The following is a 19,822-nucleotide window of genomic DNA, read 5'->3' as shown; positions in this document are numbered from 1 at the left end:
TTTGTCAATCTTTGCCCTCATGGTTTATCTCTTCTATAGGGGAACTAGGTTTTCCCAGGGTTCCAGTCACACTCCTGCCTCAGCTTATCAAGTGATAAATTCTATTTGGAAGTTCTGAACTAAGGGGTATCCTCTAATAAGGGGTCAGAGAGAGGAAATTAAAAAAAATAATACAGAATACAAAAATGAATCCAGGAAGGGAATAATTCCAATATGAATGCTAAGCAATAATGAATAAGAATGGTTACAATAAATTGAGAAGCTAACAATTTCTTTGAGAAAGCATTTTGCATATTATATTTCATCTCCACATTGTACAGCCTGATTAACAACACATATGTTCTTTCTTTTGGTGATCTTTATTTCTTCCTTTCTCTTTCTATTTGCCTCTGATTTTATTTCTGCCACAAAAGCTCTGGTAATCAATACTTCTTGGTTGCTTGGGGGAAGGATATAGGAAGATGCCAAATATCTTTTGAGATATAACAAGGCATACCAAAGGAAAAAATGGGGGATAGCCCCATCTTAATCAGAAGCTTGCTTAAAAAGTCAAAAACTCCCAACTTTCTTACCAAGACTAGTAGGGAACAAGACTTCCCCTTCTACTGACACTTTAGGGTTCAGAGAATCATCCTTTGAAGCCATAAGAAAGAAGTCTGAGAGGCAAAGATATTATTATTATTATTTATTATAGATTATTATATTGTATATTGTCATAGAGTTTGGGCTCAGCAACATATTTAAAAGTTTTTTAATAGTCTATGGAAAGATGTTAAGAGGTTATCTTTGCCTGATTTGAAATATGAGAGTGGAATAGGAATGAATCTTCTATTACAAATCCCCAAAGGGATGGTAAAATTGAGTTCTTTAATCTGATGAAATCACAAATTTATACTCACCATCTTTCTCTTTTCCCCAAAGATAAATCACAGAGCCTTTGAGCTTATCAGGGGTTTTATAATAATATTTGTCTTTCATTCTCAAAGAAGATCATGCATGACATTAGGGAAGTGACACCATGACAAGCACATGAATAGGATTTAAGTGAGTGGGTGCTATGCTTAGTCACCAGCTTCACTTTCTGCTTTTCTGCTCCAGAACCATCTGGTCCGGTGGCTAGATATGAATCAGGATAACTGGAGATGGACCTAGATGTGAGGCAATCAGAATTAAGTGACTTCAAGGTTCCATATCTAGTAAGAGTCTGAGTCTGGATTGGAAGTCCTGTCTTCCTGACTCCAAGACCAGTGCCCTACTCACTGTACCATCTAGCTGCCCTAAGGGTTTTATATGCATTATCTAACATGATCTTCACAGAAACCTGTGAGTTATGTTGGGCATGTATCCTTAATCCAAATTTATAGAAAATAAAGGGACTTGCCTAGGGTCACACAGATCTGGAGTTTGGAAGGCAAAATTAAAGCTATGTCTCCTGGCTCTAAATTCATACCATATGTTGAGAAATGACACCAGTTTTGCCAGTGATAATCTTACTTTCATTTGACTTTTAAATGCTTGGTGATACACTCAGTCAGTGAAAGATTAGTAGAATTTACCAGTCTATGATTAAAGTTTCTGAGAAGTTTCTGATCATACTAGAGTAGTATTTCCCTAAGCAAAGAAGACAATGATCAGCTTTAAGGCATGTGGGTCTAAATATAGAAATAAAACTTTAAGGGAAGGGAGGAGCATTGAAATCAGATAAAATTTCAAATGAATTAAGGTACTGAGGTTGGAGCTAAGATTCCAATCTAATGAGGAAGGCAAGAATAACTCATCAATATAGCATGTATCAGTGTATCAAAATAGGAATACAAATGAAACTGAATATTGTGGAATTTAGTTCCATATGATTTACTAGTTGAGAGACCTTGGGCAAATCACTTAATCTCTCTAGGGCTCAGTTTCCTCATTTATTAGATGGAAAGATAATAGCCTATTACCTACTTCAAATATGGTTGCAATCATAATGAGATATAAATGTGAGCTCTACTTCTATACAATAGAGCTTACACTGTATAAATGTAAGCTCTTAATCTTATCCTGCCCCCCTCCCCCACAAACAATGGGCTCCAGGCATTGGTTATTCTGAGTGCTCAAAGCAGGTTGAGCATTGTGTAATTCCTTGTAGTCTCTTTGAAAAGCAGAAACCTCACATGTAGGAGAAAAGAAGTTGACATTTTGCAGGGCTGTCAAGTGACTCCTGAATGTGATGGTGAGCTTTGTCTGATGCCTTTTTCATCAAATGTTGGCAATTCCCTGGTGGCTAGAGATCACAATGACCTGCCGGTTATATTTTATGGACTTCTCCACTGTCAGTGCCAGTCTTTCAAGATGACAAAAAATCAGCACTGCATTTAATTTCCATTTAAAGAAGAGACAACTGCATTTCCTACCTTCCCCCAGGTGAAAGCAATGGCATTTCAACTCTACTCAATATTTCAATTGTTCCTCCAAAGTACAAGCCCCAAATAAGCAGGAAAAAAAAATAGGCAAATTCCTTGGAAGTCTAGCAAGTGCTATTTTCTTCTTCCATCCTTGACTTAAGAGTCTGCCAAGGCAATAAGGATTTATTACATGCCAACTACACAAAACCTGGCTAACAGAGATCATTGGAAATAACTGAGATAAGATCCTGATTTGGAAAGGGACAGAATTTATCAATATTATATGTTCACCCCTTTTTACATTTAAAAAATAGAATTGTAAGCCTAATGATACCTAAGAGAAACATCTTAAAAAATGAGTAATATCACCACTATTTCTCATTTTATCATTCACAAATCTAGAAATAGATGATATTTTAAAGGTCATAGTTCAAAATCTTATTTTTTCAGATAAGGAAATATAGTAAATAATAGGCTTATATTTGCTCCCCCACCCACCCAGTAGTCTTCTTATTTCTTGTAGGTAGTTAGGAGCTATAGGAGATGAGTATTAGACTTTGAATTAAGAAGACCTAGATTGGGTGGCTAGGTGGGGTAGTGGATAAAGAACTGGCCCTGGAGTCAGGAGTACCTGAGTTCAAATCTGGTCTCAGACACAATAAGTACCTAGCTGTTTAGCCTTGGGCAAGCCACTTAACCCCATTTGCCTTGCCAAAAAAAAAAAAAAGACCTAGATTAAAATTCTGCATCAGGTACTCACTTGTTGTGTGACCCTAGAGAACTCAACTAGCCACTTTCTGCCTCAGTTGTTTCCATGTGTGTGTAAAATTGGGGAAATAAAATAAATGAGATAACATATTTTTTATCAAGTAGGAACAAGCAGAGAAACACTGCTTCCCCAGAAACTCAGCAGCAAGGTTCCACCCCTGGGCCAGACTGGCAATAGGATCAATCACCAGAAAGTCCTGGAGCACCCCATTGTTCTCCCCTGGGAGTGAGGTTTAGCTGCTGGCCCTCTTCTTGATAAAAATCAAAAATAATTCACTTCTTTCAAAGGAATGTGCTGTTATTGTGTGATTTCATTAGTATAGGGAAATTCTGATAAGAAAGCTCTTTCTACCAATAAAAATCAGTCCCCTTCTCTGCAATGTAATGACATACTCACCATTATCATCATCATCATCATCATCATCATCATCATCTCCTCATCATTTAGATGCCAACAAAATGGTGTTTACCTTAAAATGATAGTATTTATCAAAAATTACCAATAAGCATTATATGGAATTATCTTTCCACTACAATCAAGGGTGAAACAAGAATGCTCATTATCACCAATATTATTTACTAGATGTGTTAGCCATAGCATGTAGAGAAGAAAAAAAATTAAAGGAAATAGGATAGGCACTGAAGAAACAAAACTATCACTCTTTGCAGATGATATGATGTTATACTTAGAAAATCCTAGAGATCAATTTAAAAACCATTTGAAATTATTAACTTTAGTGAAGTTGCAGGATTCAAAATAAACCCTCTTAAATCATTAGCACTTTTACATATTACCATCAAAGTCCATCATCAAGAAATAGAATGAAAAGTTTCATTTGAAAATTATGCTTTTGGGGCAGTTAGGTGGTGTAGTGGAGTCAGGAGTTCAAATATGGCCTCATTTGATAATAACTTACTTATGTGACTTTGGGCAAGTCATTTAACCCCATTGCCTAGCAAAAACCAAATTAAAAAAATCATGCTTTTCTTTCAAAGGAATATATTGCTGTTTGATTTATTTGGTAGATGGAAATTCTGGTGAGGAAACTCACTCTGCCAATGAAAATTAACCCCTTCTCTGTAACTTAAAGGCAAAGAGAGTTGATTGAGTGGACATGGTTTTTGCTTTTCTTATTCTTAAGGTGCCATGTGGCATTTCATTGCTTTATATAGAGCTATTTATTGTTTGATAAATATCAAAAATACCCAGTATCAAATTCAACTTGAGCTTTTCCAGGAACTCTTTTTGGGCCTCAAATCAAATTATATTTTTCTTTGAAGCTTCATATGTAGTCATTTTGACACTGTTGTCCTCTTCTAAGTTTATACCTTGATCCTCCCTGTCACCATAGTAACTTTATATAACCAAGCTCTGTTTTTGTTTGTTTTTTGCTTATTTTTTTCTGCCTTTTTTGGTGACTTGGCATTTTTATGAGAACTAGGCTTCTGTCCTGTCCTGTCCCAAGGTTTCTCTGCTTGGGCTTTGGGTTGTATGGTTGGCTTTTACTAGAATTCAGGACTTAGCTGCTTGCTTATTCTAGATGGTAGGTTTTTCTTCTGGCTTGTTCTGGGAGTGGGAGCTCCCCATTGGTCTCCCCTGGGAGTGAGGTTTATCTGCTGGCCCTCTTCGGGGGTAAGAGCTTGCTGCTGGGTTTCTATGGTAACGGAGACTGCCCCAGGGGTGGAACCTTGCTGCTGGGTTTCTGGGGAAGCAGTGTTTGTCTGCTGGTAGGTTCCAGGGTCAAGGTCTGACTGTTGGCCAACCTCATGACCACTTTCACTACTGGTCAGCAATGGGGTCAAGGCAGTGCTGGGGGATGGGATTGCTGGGGTGGGTCCTTGTTGTGCTGTACAGACTGCTCACTTGCCTAGGGGCTACCGGTTCATTGGAGGGCAGGGTCTTACTGGAGGATTGTCCAGGGATGGGGCCTTGCCATAGGCCCCTTGCTATGACAAACCTTTCCAGCTGTTTCTCTGCTCCAAGATAATTCTGAGGCTGTTTTCTAGTTGTTTGGAGGGGAATTTGAGAGGGCTTCAGGGGAGTCCCTTCCTCACTCTGCTACCTTGGCCTTAATTTGTTCTAACACTCTCCTACCTTTCTCTCTTTCATTTTGACTCATCTCTCCACTGCAATATCCTCCTTCCTCATCTCATCCCACCGCCAGTGGGGACAATGTCCTCTGCTTCCAATCTCCATCATTCTCCACTGCAAACTCTGTGTCCTCCTCTACCCACATTGATTCGGGTCTTGCCAATTAGCATTCTCTCCTATTTAATGGAAGTGTGTGTGGCCGGTGCTGTAGAATAAGGCATAAAAGAAGCATCTGTCAGCCCATATGCTGCAGCAAAAACTGTCAAGTTGTAAATGCTTCCTCCAGATTGCTTTCTGACCTGGTTCTGCTCTCTCATATCCATGCCTGGCACCAGACCCCTCTCCTCAATTTGTGTTAATCCTCTGCACACAATCCAGCCTCTGGTGAACACTAATTCTTTATCATTTGCCCATTATTCTACTCTTTTCCCTCAAAACCTCATGTCTTTGTTGATTTATCCTAATTCCTTTTGTGTAAAAACCAACCTTTACTGCAGGGCCACGCATGTATAGCTGCTTCTATCGCTAAGAATAAGACTATTGATTCACAATTAGATTACATTTAAAATTCCCAAAGTTCGTTTCTCACAACAACTCTGCAAAGTGAATATTACAGGAATTATATAGTTTAAAATGAGCAAACTGAGGTACAAGTACAAAGAAGTTAAGACTTTATAGAAACTCAAAATTCCGTTATGCTGTGTCTTGTTCTTAGAAAAAATCCTGCCACTGCTAGCAGGTGGTAAAAAGTTAGGTGATAAGGGGTGCTAGGTGGTAAAGTGGATAAAGCACCAGCCCTGGAGTCAGGAGTACCTGGGTTCAAATCTGGTCTCAGACACTTAATAATTACCTAGCTGTGTGGCCTTGGGCAAGCCACTTAACCCCAAATGCCTTGCAAAAACCTAAAAAAAAAGGTGATCTAATTCTTTTTTTTTTAAGGCCAATGGGGTTAAGTGGCTTGCCCAAGGCCACACAGCTAGGTAATTATTAAGTGTCTGAGACCGTATTTGAACCTGACTCCAAGGCTGGTGTTTTATCCACTATGCCACCTAGCCGCCCCTAGGGTAATCTAATTCTTAACAGATTAGATTCAAACAATATTACATTTTTAATTGAAATTTTATTTTATTTTTTCCATTTGCATGCTATTGAAGTTTTTCAACATTCATTCATTTGCAAATTTATGAGTTATACATTTTCTACCCTCCTCCCTTTCCTCCCCTTTTCCCCATGAAGCGAACAGTCTGGTAAAAGTTGTATATGTACATTTGTGTTTAACATATTTACCTCTGACAAATTATTACTTTTTATTACATAAATATTACATATATTTACACATGAAAGAAAGAAAACCATGGGATAGGAAGGAAAAACATAAAAGAAGTTTGTAAAAAAAGAGAACATAGTATGCATTCAATTCCATTGTTTTTTCTCTGCTTGTTGATGACCTTGTCCATAACAGGTTTCAATCATCATAGCTGATCATCTCACAGTATTGTGAATAACATTATATTGAAGTCAATTACAGGGACATAAGATCAGAATTTAAAGCTACAAGGGACCGAACCATTTAGTTATATTGCCTCATTTTACAGGTGAAGAAACTTATTCAGGGTCACTCAGATAAGATGTGATAGAGCCAGGATTTGAAGCCAATTCTTCCGATTGCATGCTGCTCATTATAAATGAGACACTAAAGTTAGGAGGTAGGTGCTTACCAACACACTTAATTTTGATAGAATGTGATATAATGTAATAGATAGAACATCTGAGTTAGAGTCAGGAAGACCTGCCTCAATGATTTGAATCCTGACTTGAACACTTACCAGCTGTATAGCCCTAAGACAATTCACTTAACATTTATTTCAGTCTCCATTTCCTTAATAACACAATGGGGAAAATAATATCTATAGTACTTATCTTTGCAAGTTACTATGAAGATCAAATTATATCATAGGGTCATAGATTTAGAACTGGAAAAGGCTTCAAAGATCATCAAGGCCAACCTTTCATTTTACAGATGAGGAAAGAGAGGAAGCAAAAAGACTTTGTGACTGACTTACCTAGGGTTGGCATGGCCTGCAAATATCTGAAGGGGGATACTGGGCTGTATTTTTCAAACCTTAAAGTCTATGTAAATATCAGTTATTGTTATTATTATTATAATCTCATGTCTACCCTTTTGGAAAGTTTACAACTTATTTAATAAAATAATCTCTGTTATTGTGTTTATGAATAATGTTATACATTTCTACATCCTTAAGGACTCCTAGAAATTATTAAAATTTAAGTAAACACTTCTACACTAGGAAAACTGGAGAAAATATTTCACATTATGGAATTATTCTATATTTTATATGTCCTATTTTATATTATTGTTCATATTACATTTACATATTATATTATTGTATATTATTATATTCACATACACTTTCAAAAATATGTTTAAAACTCTGCTGTGTAAAATGCACTCTGCTAAATACTAGGGAAGCTACAAAATGTTGATGAGACCTGGTCTTCATGGAGCATTCACTTATCTAGGGGGATAAGACACAAATAGTTGTAATATGTAATTTTACCTTATAAGAGCATCCCGAGGTGAAAGTCAATATTGACAAGAATGTAGAGAGGATAAATTTGAAGGACTTCACAAGTGGAAAGGTGATTAAGGGGATGACAATAGAAAAATAGTTGGAGGTGGATGTGAGTATAATTATTCAGCCCCTTCTTCCTACTTGAAAGGTCAGACAGAGACTACAGGACTGCTAAGGATATCGTAGAAGAGATTCTTGTTCAGATCTGAATTAGGGTAGATGATTTCTGAGGCTACTGCCAAACTCTGAGATTCTGTTTCTTGGAACTTATTAGAACAGGGGAAAGGATTTATGAAGGTAATGTGGAGACAGAGTAAGAAGATGGAATATTGGGGCTGTGGGAACAAGTAATTCGGTAGGGGGAAACTGAGGAAATGGGAACATAAGGACCTAAACTGAGAAAGGTATACTGGTGTCAAATTGGCAAGGGTTTTAAATAAAAATGAGAAGCTTATATTCTATCCTTGAAATAGTAGTAGAAATCACTGAGGCTTTGATAAGCAGGAGACTATATCCCTTATGTTAGAGTCCTTTTTGTTACAGGGGTCCAGGTATACTTCTGGGAGAACTTTCATTTTGCTAGTTCACCCTCCCCATCCCTCTGATTTAAGAATATCAAAATCTGGAGTTCTTTTAGGGTGGCTGTAAGCTTTCCTTTTCAGCAAAAACAAAAACAAAAACAAAACCCACAGTATCCAAAGCATAATTAATTTTATTTAAAAGTTAGTGGAAGTAAATAATTCAAAGTTGAAACCAAGTCAATATACCTCTTCACCCCCAACCCTAGAACACCCTGCATCTTTGTGACTTACAGCATTGCCCGCCCGAGTGGGGCTTCAGTCCAGTTCATCAGGAAGTGGTTTTCTCTGTTCAGATCTTCGATCTGTGGCTCCTCCATCTGCATAATTGCTTCATTACTTCCTGCAATTCTCCAGTTGTTATTCCTTGTTGAGATTCCTACTGCCTCTTCCACCACTTAATTTTGGCTCTCTTCCATTCTAGCAGATGTTGCTAGACCCTCGAGGACTTCTTGCTATCATTCAGCTCTTCTTCATTTCAGTTCTTCAGAAAATAACACTCATACTTTTCCAGGGTCCCAACTTACACCCGATCCGAGTGGGTATTTGGGACAATTCAAAATTCTCAACAACACTATACTTGGAATTGAATTGTCATTCAGACAAAGAATAGTTACATGAACCTGAATAAATCGTGTGTCCCTCTAAGCTTCCATTTCTTCACCTACAATAATACCACTTCTCACAGGATTGTGAGGATCATATGAGCTTTGCAATCCTTAAAGTGCTAAATAAATATGACCTGTTATTATTATTTCCTTCCTCAGTTCCTTAAGTGACTCTCTCCTGCTCAAAATAGTCACCCCATATCTACACCCGGCCGAGGGCTTCAAGTCCAAAGTGCTTTCTGGATCTTTCCCTATATTCCAGCCCCCTTCTTCCTGGGCAACTGGGGTAGATTATTCCACTGACCCGAGGCACACTCCAAAAAATGAAGGGAAGATGGGCAGATGGGCTGCCCCCAATGTAGTTCGTTATTTTTTGGAAGAGGATATTTGCATTGCCTCTTAAATTATCTAGCCCCAACCAGAAACCGACTTTTTTCTAATTGACATTTATATTTTAATACTGTACCTAACACTCAGGAATCCTGTGAGGGTTTGCTGTTCAATGACACTAAGAGATTTTTAAGTCTCTTATGTTGCCCAATGAGAATTTCCCCATCCCAAGAATGTTCCAAGAATGTAGCTACAGTTAGAGAGGTTGGGGTTGTCTTGTAGTGTCAAACTAAAATTTCATCCTGTTTGGCAGACTCAGAAGCAGCTAGGTTTAGTGATTTTGTAAAGAATACTCTAGGAGTGTCTAGGTGGCACAGTGCATAGAGCACCAGCCCTGGAGTCAGGAGTACCTGGGTTTAAATCTAGCCTCAGACACTTAATAATTACCTAGCTGTGTTGCCTTGGGCAAGCCACTTAACCCCATTTGCCTTCCAAAAAACCTAAAAAAAAAATACTCTACAAACCTGTCCTCTCATTCTTGGAATCTCAATGCTTAACAGAAGGCTGTTCCAATGAGAGGAGAGGTGATTTTCCTATTAGGAAGACAAAAAAAGCAAATAAGATTATTTTGACCTTTGCAGAATCAAAGTCTTCCATGCTGGAATATCATTATATTCAACACAGTCTCATAAACAGAAAGATCCATCCTCTGCTATTTGAGCAAGCAGTTGATAGAATTACAGTAGTGGAGTTGTTCTTTTAACTACTGTTTTTATTTGTTTTTTTAAGTGTTTTCCCACAAAAAAAATGCTAACCTGGCTGCTGGTGAAGGTGGATATGGGAATAAATGGTGCTAATTGAGCTAACACTAATATTTCCAACACAACTATAGGATCAAAGATTTAGAATTGGAGTTTTTAATGGCCAGAGAGCTCAATAACTTTCATTTGACAGATGAGAAAAAAAGGAGGCACTGAGTGGTCAGAGGACTTACACTCTCTCAGGAAAGAGCATGAACATAAAAAAGTAAATAGAAAATACATGTAAAGTAAATAAAAAGTAAAAAAAATTGGGGAGAGACTTGCAGCTTGAAGGGATCAGGAAAGGTTTATTATAGTAGGTACTATTTGAGCAGTTTCTTTTTTAAGAAAATGAGGGATTCTAAGAAGTGGAGGAAGCTATATGATACAGTGGTTAAAGTGTTGGACTCAGGAAATCTGAGTTCAAATTTGACCTCAAATACTTATTTAGCCTATATGATTCCTGGGTTTCCTCATAAGTTTCCTCATAAGTAAAGAGGGACAAGGTTGTTGTGAGCTAACCTATATAAAGAGATAACATATATAAAGATAATATATATGAGATATAGAAAAATATGAGATAACATATATGAAATGCTTTACAAACTGTAAGTTTTATGATGATGTGATGGTGGTGATGATGATCATAGAAGTGAGGTGGAGAAGATTCCAGGTGTAGAGGACAGTTGGTATAAATTCACAGAGACAGGGTTAAGTATGTCACATGGGAGAAATAAAACAAGGCAGGTTTGCTAAGCCTGTTAGCATGTATGGAAGCAGAGCAGTATACCATAACATATAACAACTAGACATCATAATATAGCTATATGAGAGAGAATTCTATCAAAGGGACAGTTCATAGTGCAAATGCTGCTAAAATTCTAATGTTCCTTCAGCTTTCATGGATTGCCAAGATCTTTAATGTAATGGAGTTGATTAAAAGGTGCAGAATAGATGGAGATCTATAGAGGCAGAAAGAGTTTTCTCCACTGAAGTCCTCTATACCAATATAATTACAGTCTAATAGCATTTAAATACAACACAGAAAATGAGCTAATAAAGAAAAAGTAAATGAGTACCAAGATTTCTGGGCAGTTCTGTGGCTTAGAACTAGTGTAATGGCTGACTGGGTGAAGAAGTGGATATATTAGAGATATGTTGTGAAGACATATATCCTATATGTTCTTTGATTATAAAAACAAGACATCTGGAAATTATTTACATGATGAAACAAAGATTTGAGAACTTCCAGGAAATGGGTGATTTTCATGTGATGTCACTTCACTAGTGATGTTGTTCCATATAAGATACCCCTAATAGTATTAAGATGTCTTCCTTTTCAAAAATAGTAGTTGAAATCAATCTGATAAAATTTGTCACTCTTTTCCTTCTTCCAAAGTAATGTTTAGAGACTGTGGTTCTAATTATTGTTAGACTCAATTTAGGTAGGAATGGGTTGCCAGCGGGGTAGGTTCACTGGTGCATTCAACCACATGGGTCATCAGGTGATGATGATTGTTCAGTATCAGTCAGTAGGCATAGGTAATATGATATGAGGTCACAGGTGCAGAAGAGGTTTGTTGTGTCAAGTGAATCCTAATGCCCAAGAAGTGAGAGTCCCTCATCCCACCAATGATGCGCAGGAAAATTATCAGGACCTAAATGGGGACCTATTGTTTCAAGAATCATTTTCTACTTTGTCTTTCATTCAACTCAAGTGCCCAGAAAAAGTCTGTCTGAAAAGAATAAGAGAAGTTAGTAGGAATGATGGCAGGTAATTAATTAGCTTTGACTTTAGCACTTTGGGAAAGTCATTGGTGAGAGTGATTATGCTTTCATGATCACTTGGGGATATGAAACCATTATATATTGACTTCATTAGAGAGAAGAATCTTCATTTTGAATCATATCACTGGGCATCAGTGAAAGGCATCCTAATTCTGCTAGGGCAGAAAGCCAGGAGAGGACTCTGAAGAGCATAATTTCCAACCACAGGACTTCCCATCAATCTTGGTGTTCATTCTGCATTTCTTTATTGCATATTAAATGCCATTGGTTTAGACTTGTGACTTTATTGGTATAGAGAAGTTCCAAGGGGAAAACTCTTTCCAACATTAAAGATCTTCCCCACCCTGTAACAGTTGCCAGTAGTTTTACCTAGAGTTGTATTTGCACTCAATGGGAAAATGAAAAGCCTTACCCAGAGTTATACAGCAAATATGTGTTTGAGGTAAAATTTCAATCCAGGTGTCCTTTGCACTGAGATCTGCTTCCTTTTCACTATATCAAGCTATTTCTCCTTTTAATCTGATAATATTCAGTCCAAATTATCCTTAAAAGTAAAGACAATTTACCAAGTACCAAACTGGGCACAATTCATATTTTCTCAGGTTTTTTGTTTTAGGATAGAATTTTTCAAAACTTCAGAACTGCAAACTTTTAACCCCCTTCATTGCTGGGTTAATTCTTTAACTCCTTTCATTTTATTCATGTATGAATTTTCATGCTCTAAAGTAGAGGGAAAAGTTATTAGAGGACCTGGGTTATTTTGTCAATCTGTAATTACTACCCTTGTCTCATTGTCAGGGTTTTTTGGTTGTTTGGTTTTTTAATCTATAAAGTGAGAAGGTACAACTAATAATTCCTAAGATCCCTTCCTGTTCTATTACTTTCTAGGATTCTAAAATATATAACTAAGTGAAGGTCAACCAGAGGCAAGGAATCACAACAAAAGCTGAGGAGCACAAGGAACCTTGGCCATGGTTTATTATTTCTATTCATTGGGGTGATGATCTAAAAAGCATTAGGGCAAAGACATTTCTTTGACAAAACCAAGACTTTGATTAAGTGATTCATCAAACTTACATAACTAGTAAGTACAAGATTCAAGGCATCTAGGTGGAGCAGTAGATAGAGAATTAGGACCTGTAGTCAGGAAGATTGCACTAATTCAAACCTAACCTCAAAAACTCACTAGCTATGTGATTCTCAGTAAGTCACTTAATCCTGTTTGCCTCAGTTTCTTCATCTGTAAAATGAGCTGGAAAAGAAAATGGCAAACCATTCCAGTATCTTTGTTGAGAAAATTCTGAATGGGGTCATAAAGGATAGGTTATGATTCAACAACATCAACTAATATATACTATATATGCACATATACAATTTACTCACATAAACATGCACAAACTCTTATATTAATAATTATTGAACTAGGAACAGGAATTCCTAAAAAACCTGAGGTTTGTTCAGTAGCTGATTGACATAATTGATGAATGAGATTGCCCAAAACCTTAGGAGGTACAAGCTTTTCAGTCTGGATCTTTGTGTTTCTCTCAAGCCAACTTGGTAGAGGTGGACTCTCTTCTATCTATAATTGCCCTAGAGGGGAATAGTCTGGATAAGAGATAAGTCTCTTTGTTCAAGACTGAGTGATCAGAATCATTTCCCCTAGCCCCTCATAAGAATAAGCTCTCCTCTCATTATAACATTGATTCTTCTCAATAATTGTTAACCAATCAGAGTTGATCTCCACCTTCAGGAATACACACTCTTCCAAGGGCATGTAAGTATTAAGTATGAGAAGTCTTTGACATTTGAAAGTTGAAATTCCCTTTGACATTTGATCCATTTTATGAATTATCTACTAATCTGATTATTAAAATTATTAATTACCAGAAACTATATTTCTCTTGAAATTTTTATACTATATACATATATATATATTATACACACACACACACACACAGAGGCACATGCATCTATAAACATATACCCAGGGCTATGCATTGTGTGTGTATGCATGATGTATGCAGGGTTTTCATATGTGTATAAATGTGCGCATACTTGTGTGTCAGTAAATCATGTGTGTAGACTACATGTGTATAACATACAATGCATACATGCACAGGGGATTAATATTTATACCTATGTAGTCATATATCATATCTGTAAGAATATTCATGTACATAAACATGCATATGCACACATTTATCGTGGACCACAGTTCAATACACTCACATTTTAAAATCAGTTCCCTGTGTCTTCTACACAGGGTTCCTACAAACTCAAAGATTTCTGGGGGGACAAAAATTACTAATCTCCTTACTTGTTACAAAAAAAGATCTAGTCCTGCTGTTTTATGCCCCTGCAGGGGACAGCTCACAGCACAAACTCTTTGCTCTATTTATAATTTTTTTGAGCTCTCCTATTGTTTGCTAATGGTTCCTTATGTTCTTTAAGGTAATGGAGCTGATTGAAAGTAACCTAGCAAACTTGAAGAATTAAGATGGGTTTTACTCTTGAATTCTATCAGCCAAAGATGAAATCAATCATGGGAAATAGTAAAACCTGCTCATTAGCTCATTATTGTCTTCTGGGCTGTGGTCAAGTTTCTGGTGTATTTGTTACTGGAGTCAATGGATCCTGGGCCTTAGGCTAAGCAGTCAGCAGGACAGCTGTGTAGGTGGCGGGGGGGGGGGGGGGGGGGGGGGGGGGGGGGGGGGGGGTGTCCATCAGGTGGTGATTTCTGCTGATTGTCAGTAGGTAATAAGCTGACAAATCAGAACACAGGATATGTAACCTTATGTTGCCACTCAAGTAGGTTTGAGACAGCAAGCAAGCAAATCAGAACCCTGTGTAGAAAATACCCAGAGATCCTACAGGTTCAAAGGTTTGGGAAAAACAGGTGGGAAAAGTAGAGTATGTGAAAAGTCAACTTTAATTGGAAGGTGCTCATAAATAGATATGCAATTCAATTTGATTTAATTCAATTCATTTCAACAAGCTGTGTTAAGTACTGTGTTAGGCTACAATAATCTGTCTTCAAGAACTTTACATTTTTCCAGAAGTAAATATTGAACAAAAATATATGAAGAATAAATATATAGTAATTTCAAAGAGATAGAACATTAATAGGGCAAGCAGGAAAGATATTGCTTTGGAGGTGACCCTTGAAATGGTTCTTAAAAGTAGCTGGGGATACTGAGAAGTAGAGATGAAAAGGAAAAACATTCTAGAATCAAAATGCCTGTACAAAAAAAGCATGTAGTCAGAAAATACAATATCAAGTCTGGGGTAGGTCAGGTAAGACAGTTTGACTGGAAAATGGAATGTGTTTATAAGGGAGAATAATATGAAAAAAGTCCAGAAAGACAGGTTAGATTCAGATTGTAGAAAAGGAAGAGTCTATATTTAATGCAAGAAGTGATATAGAGACTAGGACACTTCTTAAGCAAGAGTGACATTATTAGACCTAGACTTTGAGAATATCAATTTATGGCTATGCAAATTATAAGGGAGAGAGACTAGAGGCAAGATTAATTAGGCATTTACAGTAGCCCAGAAAGAAGTGTTAGAGCTCTGAAGTAAAGGGGTGATAATGGGATAGAAAGGAGATGGATTGGAGAAATATTATAAAGGAGGTGTCTCTAGGACATGGCAACTGCCTGGGACACTTGGGAGGGGGTAGTAAGGGAAAGTTGAGAGTTCGGACCAATTCTGAATTTCTGAGCAGCGTTGCTTAAAAAAGATGATGGTGTCCTTGAAAGACATATCAAAGTTAGTAAGAAGAGTTAATTTTGAAAGGAAATAATGAATTATAAGCTGGAAATACTGAGTTTAACATGCTTTTCAAATACCTCGTGAATATGACTAGCAGACAATTCTTGAGACAGAACAAGCACAGTACAAAGATGAGATCTAGATAGATTTGAGAGGAGCTAATGAGATCTTCTTGTCTCCCAATCCAACATTCTAGCCATCATCAAGGATCCAAAGGATACCATAGGAGAATTCAAGCTGAGATGAATAAGAATGAGAGATGGTATAATGAGAAGGTAGGGGAAAAGGGAATTTTTGTGTAGGCAACTTTCAAGAGAATTTGCTAGCAAATGATAGCACTGCATCTTTCTCATTAGCTTGGGGAGCTGTGTCCTTGGCCTTAGCTTCAATGTTGATTTGATTGCATTGGAGCAAGAGTAAGAATGGAAATTCTGGACCTGAACTGACTGGATAATTAGGAAATCTATTAGTGAAGGGTCCAAAGCTACTGGTTATGAGGCACTTGATTTAGTCACCTTTTTTAGCCTTCCAGTATAGAATGACTCAGGCCCCAGCTTTTATTGATGAGTTAATTATCACCTTCTGTGTGGGAGCAGGAAAGAATTGTGATGTCTGGTCCAGGTACAGTTTTCAAGCCCACGTGGTCTTGTGGAGGGGTGAGTCAAGAGGTAGTCTTGGAGAGTAAATGCCAAGAATTCTGGTGTGTAGGTCCTCTCTGGTTATAAGGCAGCTGCTCTCTCAGCTATTTGGACATCTCTGTGGCTGACCTCAACTCAGATATCCATTTCCATTTAGACCTATCCTAAGTTATGGGTCCTTGGAGGTTCCATTTGATATCTACTAAGGCTACCTGAGATCAGTCCAATGGGTCAGGAGTAGTAGTAGCAAAGTCCTTTGCTTATTGCTCAACATTTGATAATCATCTCATGACTTAATGTTACTTTTCATATTGACAGAAAGATGCTCCAGCAAGTAGAATGGATAGCCAGATGAACACTTGTTGGATTTGGTGTTTTTCGGTTTATTCTCTTGGGGATGGAGGGAGAATGATGCATAGCTTTGGTATTAAATTAAATTACATTAATAGTGCAGGTGTCAGACAGTGGGCAGATATTTATTCATCAATTTGATTTAATGAGATAACATGTATAGATCACTTTAAAAACCTAAAGAATGTATAAATGCTATTATTATTATTATTATTATTATTGTTATAATGTTGATGATCATGATGATCTTGATAATTTTGACTGACTTAAAGCTTCCAAAATCTAGGTTTTCCCAGAGTATAAAAAGCAAGATTTAATTCTGGGTTCAGGCTATAAATCCCATCAAGTACCTTTGGGCTGGAAATTTTGGTATCCAACATTTTTCACTCCCATATTTTTATCATACTAATACATACTTGTGGATTAAAACAAGCATTTCTATAATTTAGTATAATAAAAATGTGATTGTCCATGAAACTGCAAATCTAGGCAAAAACTTTCTATTCCTTTCAAATAGATAATACAATTATTATTCAAATTTCTTTTTTCTCCTTTTTTTCCTACTCTACCCCTGCCATACCATCTATCTCTCACAGACACACACACACACACACACACACACACACACACATTTATAATTCTTCAATACCTCCTTCTATCAGCTCTTTGGATCTGATATGTCCTCCATAGGCAACTTGGGTATTTATAATAGCCAAAATAACTTATTTACTCAAAATTTTTATTTATTTAAAACAATATTGCTGTTTATGCATGCAACCTTCTTCTGGTTCTTTTAATTCTACCCTTCATTACTTCAGGCTATGGAGATTAGAGGGTAGACAGTATTTTTTTTTTTTGGATTTGAGTTTGTTTCCTTTGGAGAAATCAAGTTCCTCCTACACTCCCGCCCTCAGTGAAAACCTCTTCCCCTATGTTCTCTTCTTGCAGGGTGGAGAAGCTCCTTCCTAGTATTGGGCTTGGAGTTCTCTCAAGAGGGTTTCTGGTCTGGGTCTGGACACCTCCCCTCTTCTATAAGTTCATCATATAGAAAGCAGCCAATACCATTCACTTTCCCTTTGAATGATTTTATAGCCAAATCCAATCATTCTCTACTTACAGTATGCCATTCTATGTTGGAAAGGCAACATGCAACAGAGGACAGCTCTCCAAAATCAGGAAGCTCTGGGTTCGAGAATAGTTTCTTTCACCTAAAGGCTTTTTGATCTAGGTCAAGTCTCTTAATTCTTAGTAGTCTAGGCAACTCTCTGAGACTTTCCAAGGTGAAGAAAGGATGGCACATGCAAAGACAAAGTTTCTTCACCTAGGAGTTCTCTATGCCAGCAAAATCACAGCCTTTCCCTATCCTTATCTATAGTAGAGAATAAGTTTTGAAACCTTCATTATTGATCAATTCATCTTGGTCAATCATGTTCTAGTGCCCAGGTTTTACCTAAATTCATGAGTCTCTGTTTCCCCAAATAAAAAAAAAATCTACCCCCAGTGACTGCATTTGGTCATTTCCATTGTTCCCTCCTCTCTTTGAGTACTCCGGAGCATTTTCAATTCTTTTCCTGGCTCCTTACTCCTGAGTTCATTGACCCAGAAAGTTCAGCTACTGTTATGATAATGCGAAACTGGATCTGTTTTAAAGGAGGTAGGGTGAAGAGAGAAATCATGTGTCAAGTGGGTGTGGGAACCAAAACCTTGATTGTCAGACAAAGAGAGAGGAATTAGAATTCAGGTTCTCCCCCAACCCCCTACCCCCTTCACACTGAATAAGTACTCCCCAGTGCAGAGTAAGAAATAGTCACAGCTATAGTCTTGAAAGTTGGTCCACCCACCTATCCATTGTCTCTTTAAAGCTCCACACCAAAAGGCAGACTTGAGAAGGGCTGGAGGTGAAGGGAGAAAGAGGAAGTGGGCAGGAGACCTAGGCAGCCAGGGAGGAAGTGTGGGTTTTCCTCCTCTCACATTCATTAGCGAGGCATGGCTAAAATCAGCCTTGTTCTCTGGGCTCACGTCCTGCTGTCTCCCTGCCAGCCCTGGGTGCTTGTTAATTGGTCTCCATTTCTTTTTTCCCTACAGGACAGTTTTCCTGCTCGTTTTGGAGGAGTCCATTTTGTCAATCAGCCCTGGTACATTCACGCCCTCTACACCCTAATCAAACCATTCCTCAAAGACAAGACAAGAAAAAGGGTAATTAAAGCTCTCCATGTATATATGTCTTCATAGAAGCAGGATCCTGGGAGAGATCCTGTCATGCCTTCTCTTTGCTGGGTTCTCTCAAACTGGTTTTTAGTTTTTTATTGCTCTGTGTGATGGGTATTTTTGTGTGGCCACTGATGTGAGAGCCTCAGCTGGAGTTTGCAAATGGCCTGGATTTAATCAATAATTCAGCAGAGCTGGGTTGTTTTCAGAGCCCCAGACACAAACTGGGGAAACGTTGATGGTCCATGAGGAGCAGATGCTGATTTTCTTGCAAGGGCGCTTGAGAGAAAGCTAGGGGGCCAGGCAGTTTCCTAATCATGGAATATTTTAAGAGTTCCAGTTTTGTCCTCTACATTTACTATTACCCCAAAGATTATATACAAGTTGGTTCTCTCCTTTGCTCTTTTAGTAGACATTTCCAGTCCAGTACTATTTGATTCATATACATACAAAAAGTTACTTATTTATTTTTTGGGTCCAGGGCTATGATTTTAATGGTGGAGGGAACTTTCTCCAGAGGATACAGATGTGAATGGATCATCTCATCTGTAACTTCTAGTCTTAGAGAATAATAGGAGCCTTAGGAAATCAAGTAAATAGTCCAAAATCACATACCTATGGGGCAGCTAGGTGGCGCAGTGGATAGAGTACTGGCCATGGAGTCAGGAGTACCTGAGTTCAAATTCGACCTCAGACACTTAATAATTACCTAGCTGTGTGGTCTTGGGCAAGTCACTTAACCCCATTTGCCTTGCCAACCCCCCCAAAAAAACTAAAATCATATACCTAGTATTTGTCAGAGGCACAATTTGAACCCAGGTCCTGCAATCACAAAGCATCTATTAAAGACCTGTTATGTGTGAGGGCCTGAGATACAAGACACAAAATGAAACATTCCTCAAACATCAA

At 37.8% G+C, this 19,822-nt stretch overlaps 1 protein-coding gene across 1 annotated transcript in view; it reads left to right on the top strand.

The window, feature by feature from the left end:
- Positions 1 to 19,822, top strand: part of CLVS1 (clavesin 1) — a 166,544-nt gene that overhangs the window by 122,770 nt on the left and 23,952 nt on the right. The window contains exon 3 of the mRNA XM_074207752.1: positions 18,791 to 18,901. Within this exon, the coding sequence (XP_074063853.1) occupies positions 18,791 to 18,901 (111 nt within the window). The remainder of the gene's footprint in view (positions 1 to 18,790; positions 18,902 to 19,822) is intronic.

Source organism: Macrotis lagotis, chromosome X, assembly GCF_037893015.1.
Source record: "Macrotis lagotis isolate mMagLag1 chromosome X, bilby.v1.9.chrom.fasta, whole genome shotgun sequence".
NCBI lineage: Eukaryota > Metazoa > Chordata > Mammalia > Peramelemorphia > Peramelidae > Macrotis > Macrotis lagotis.
Note: the sequence above shows the minus strand (reverse complement) of the source record. Positions and strands in the feature narration are given on the sequence as shown.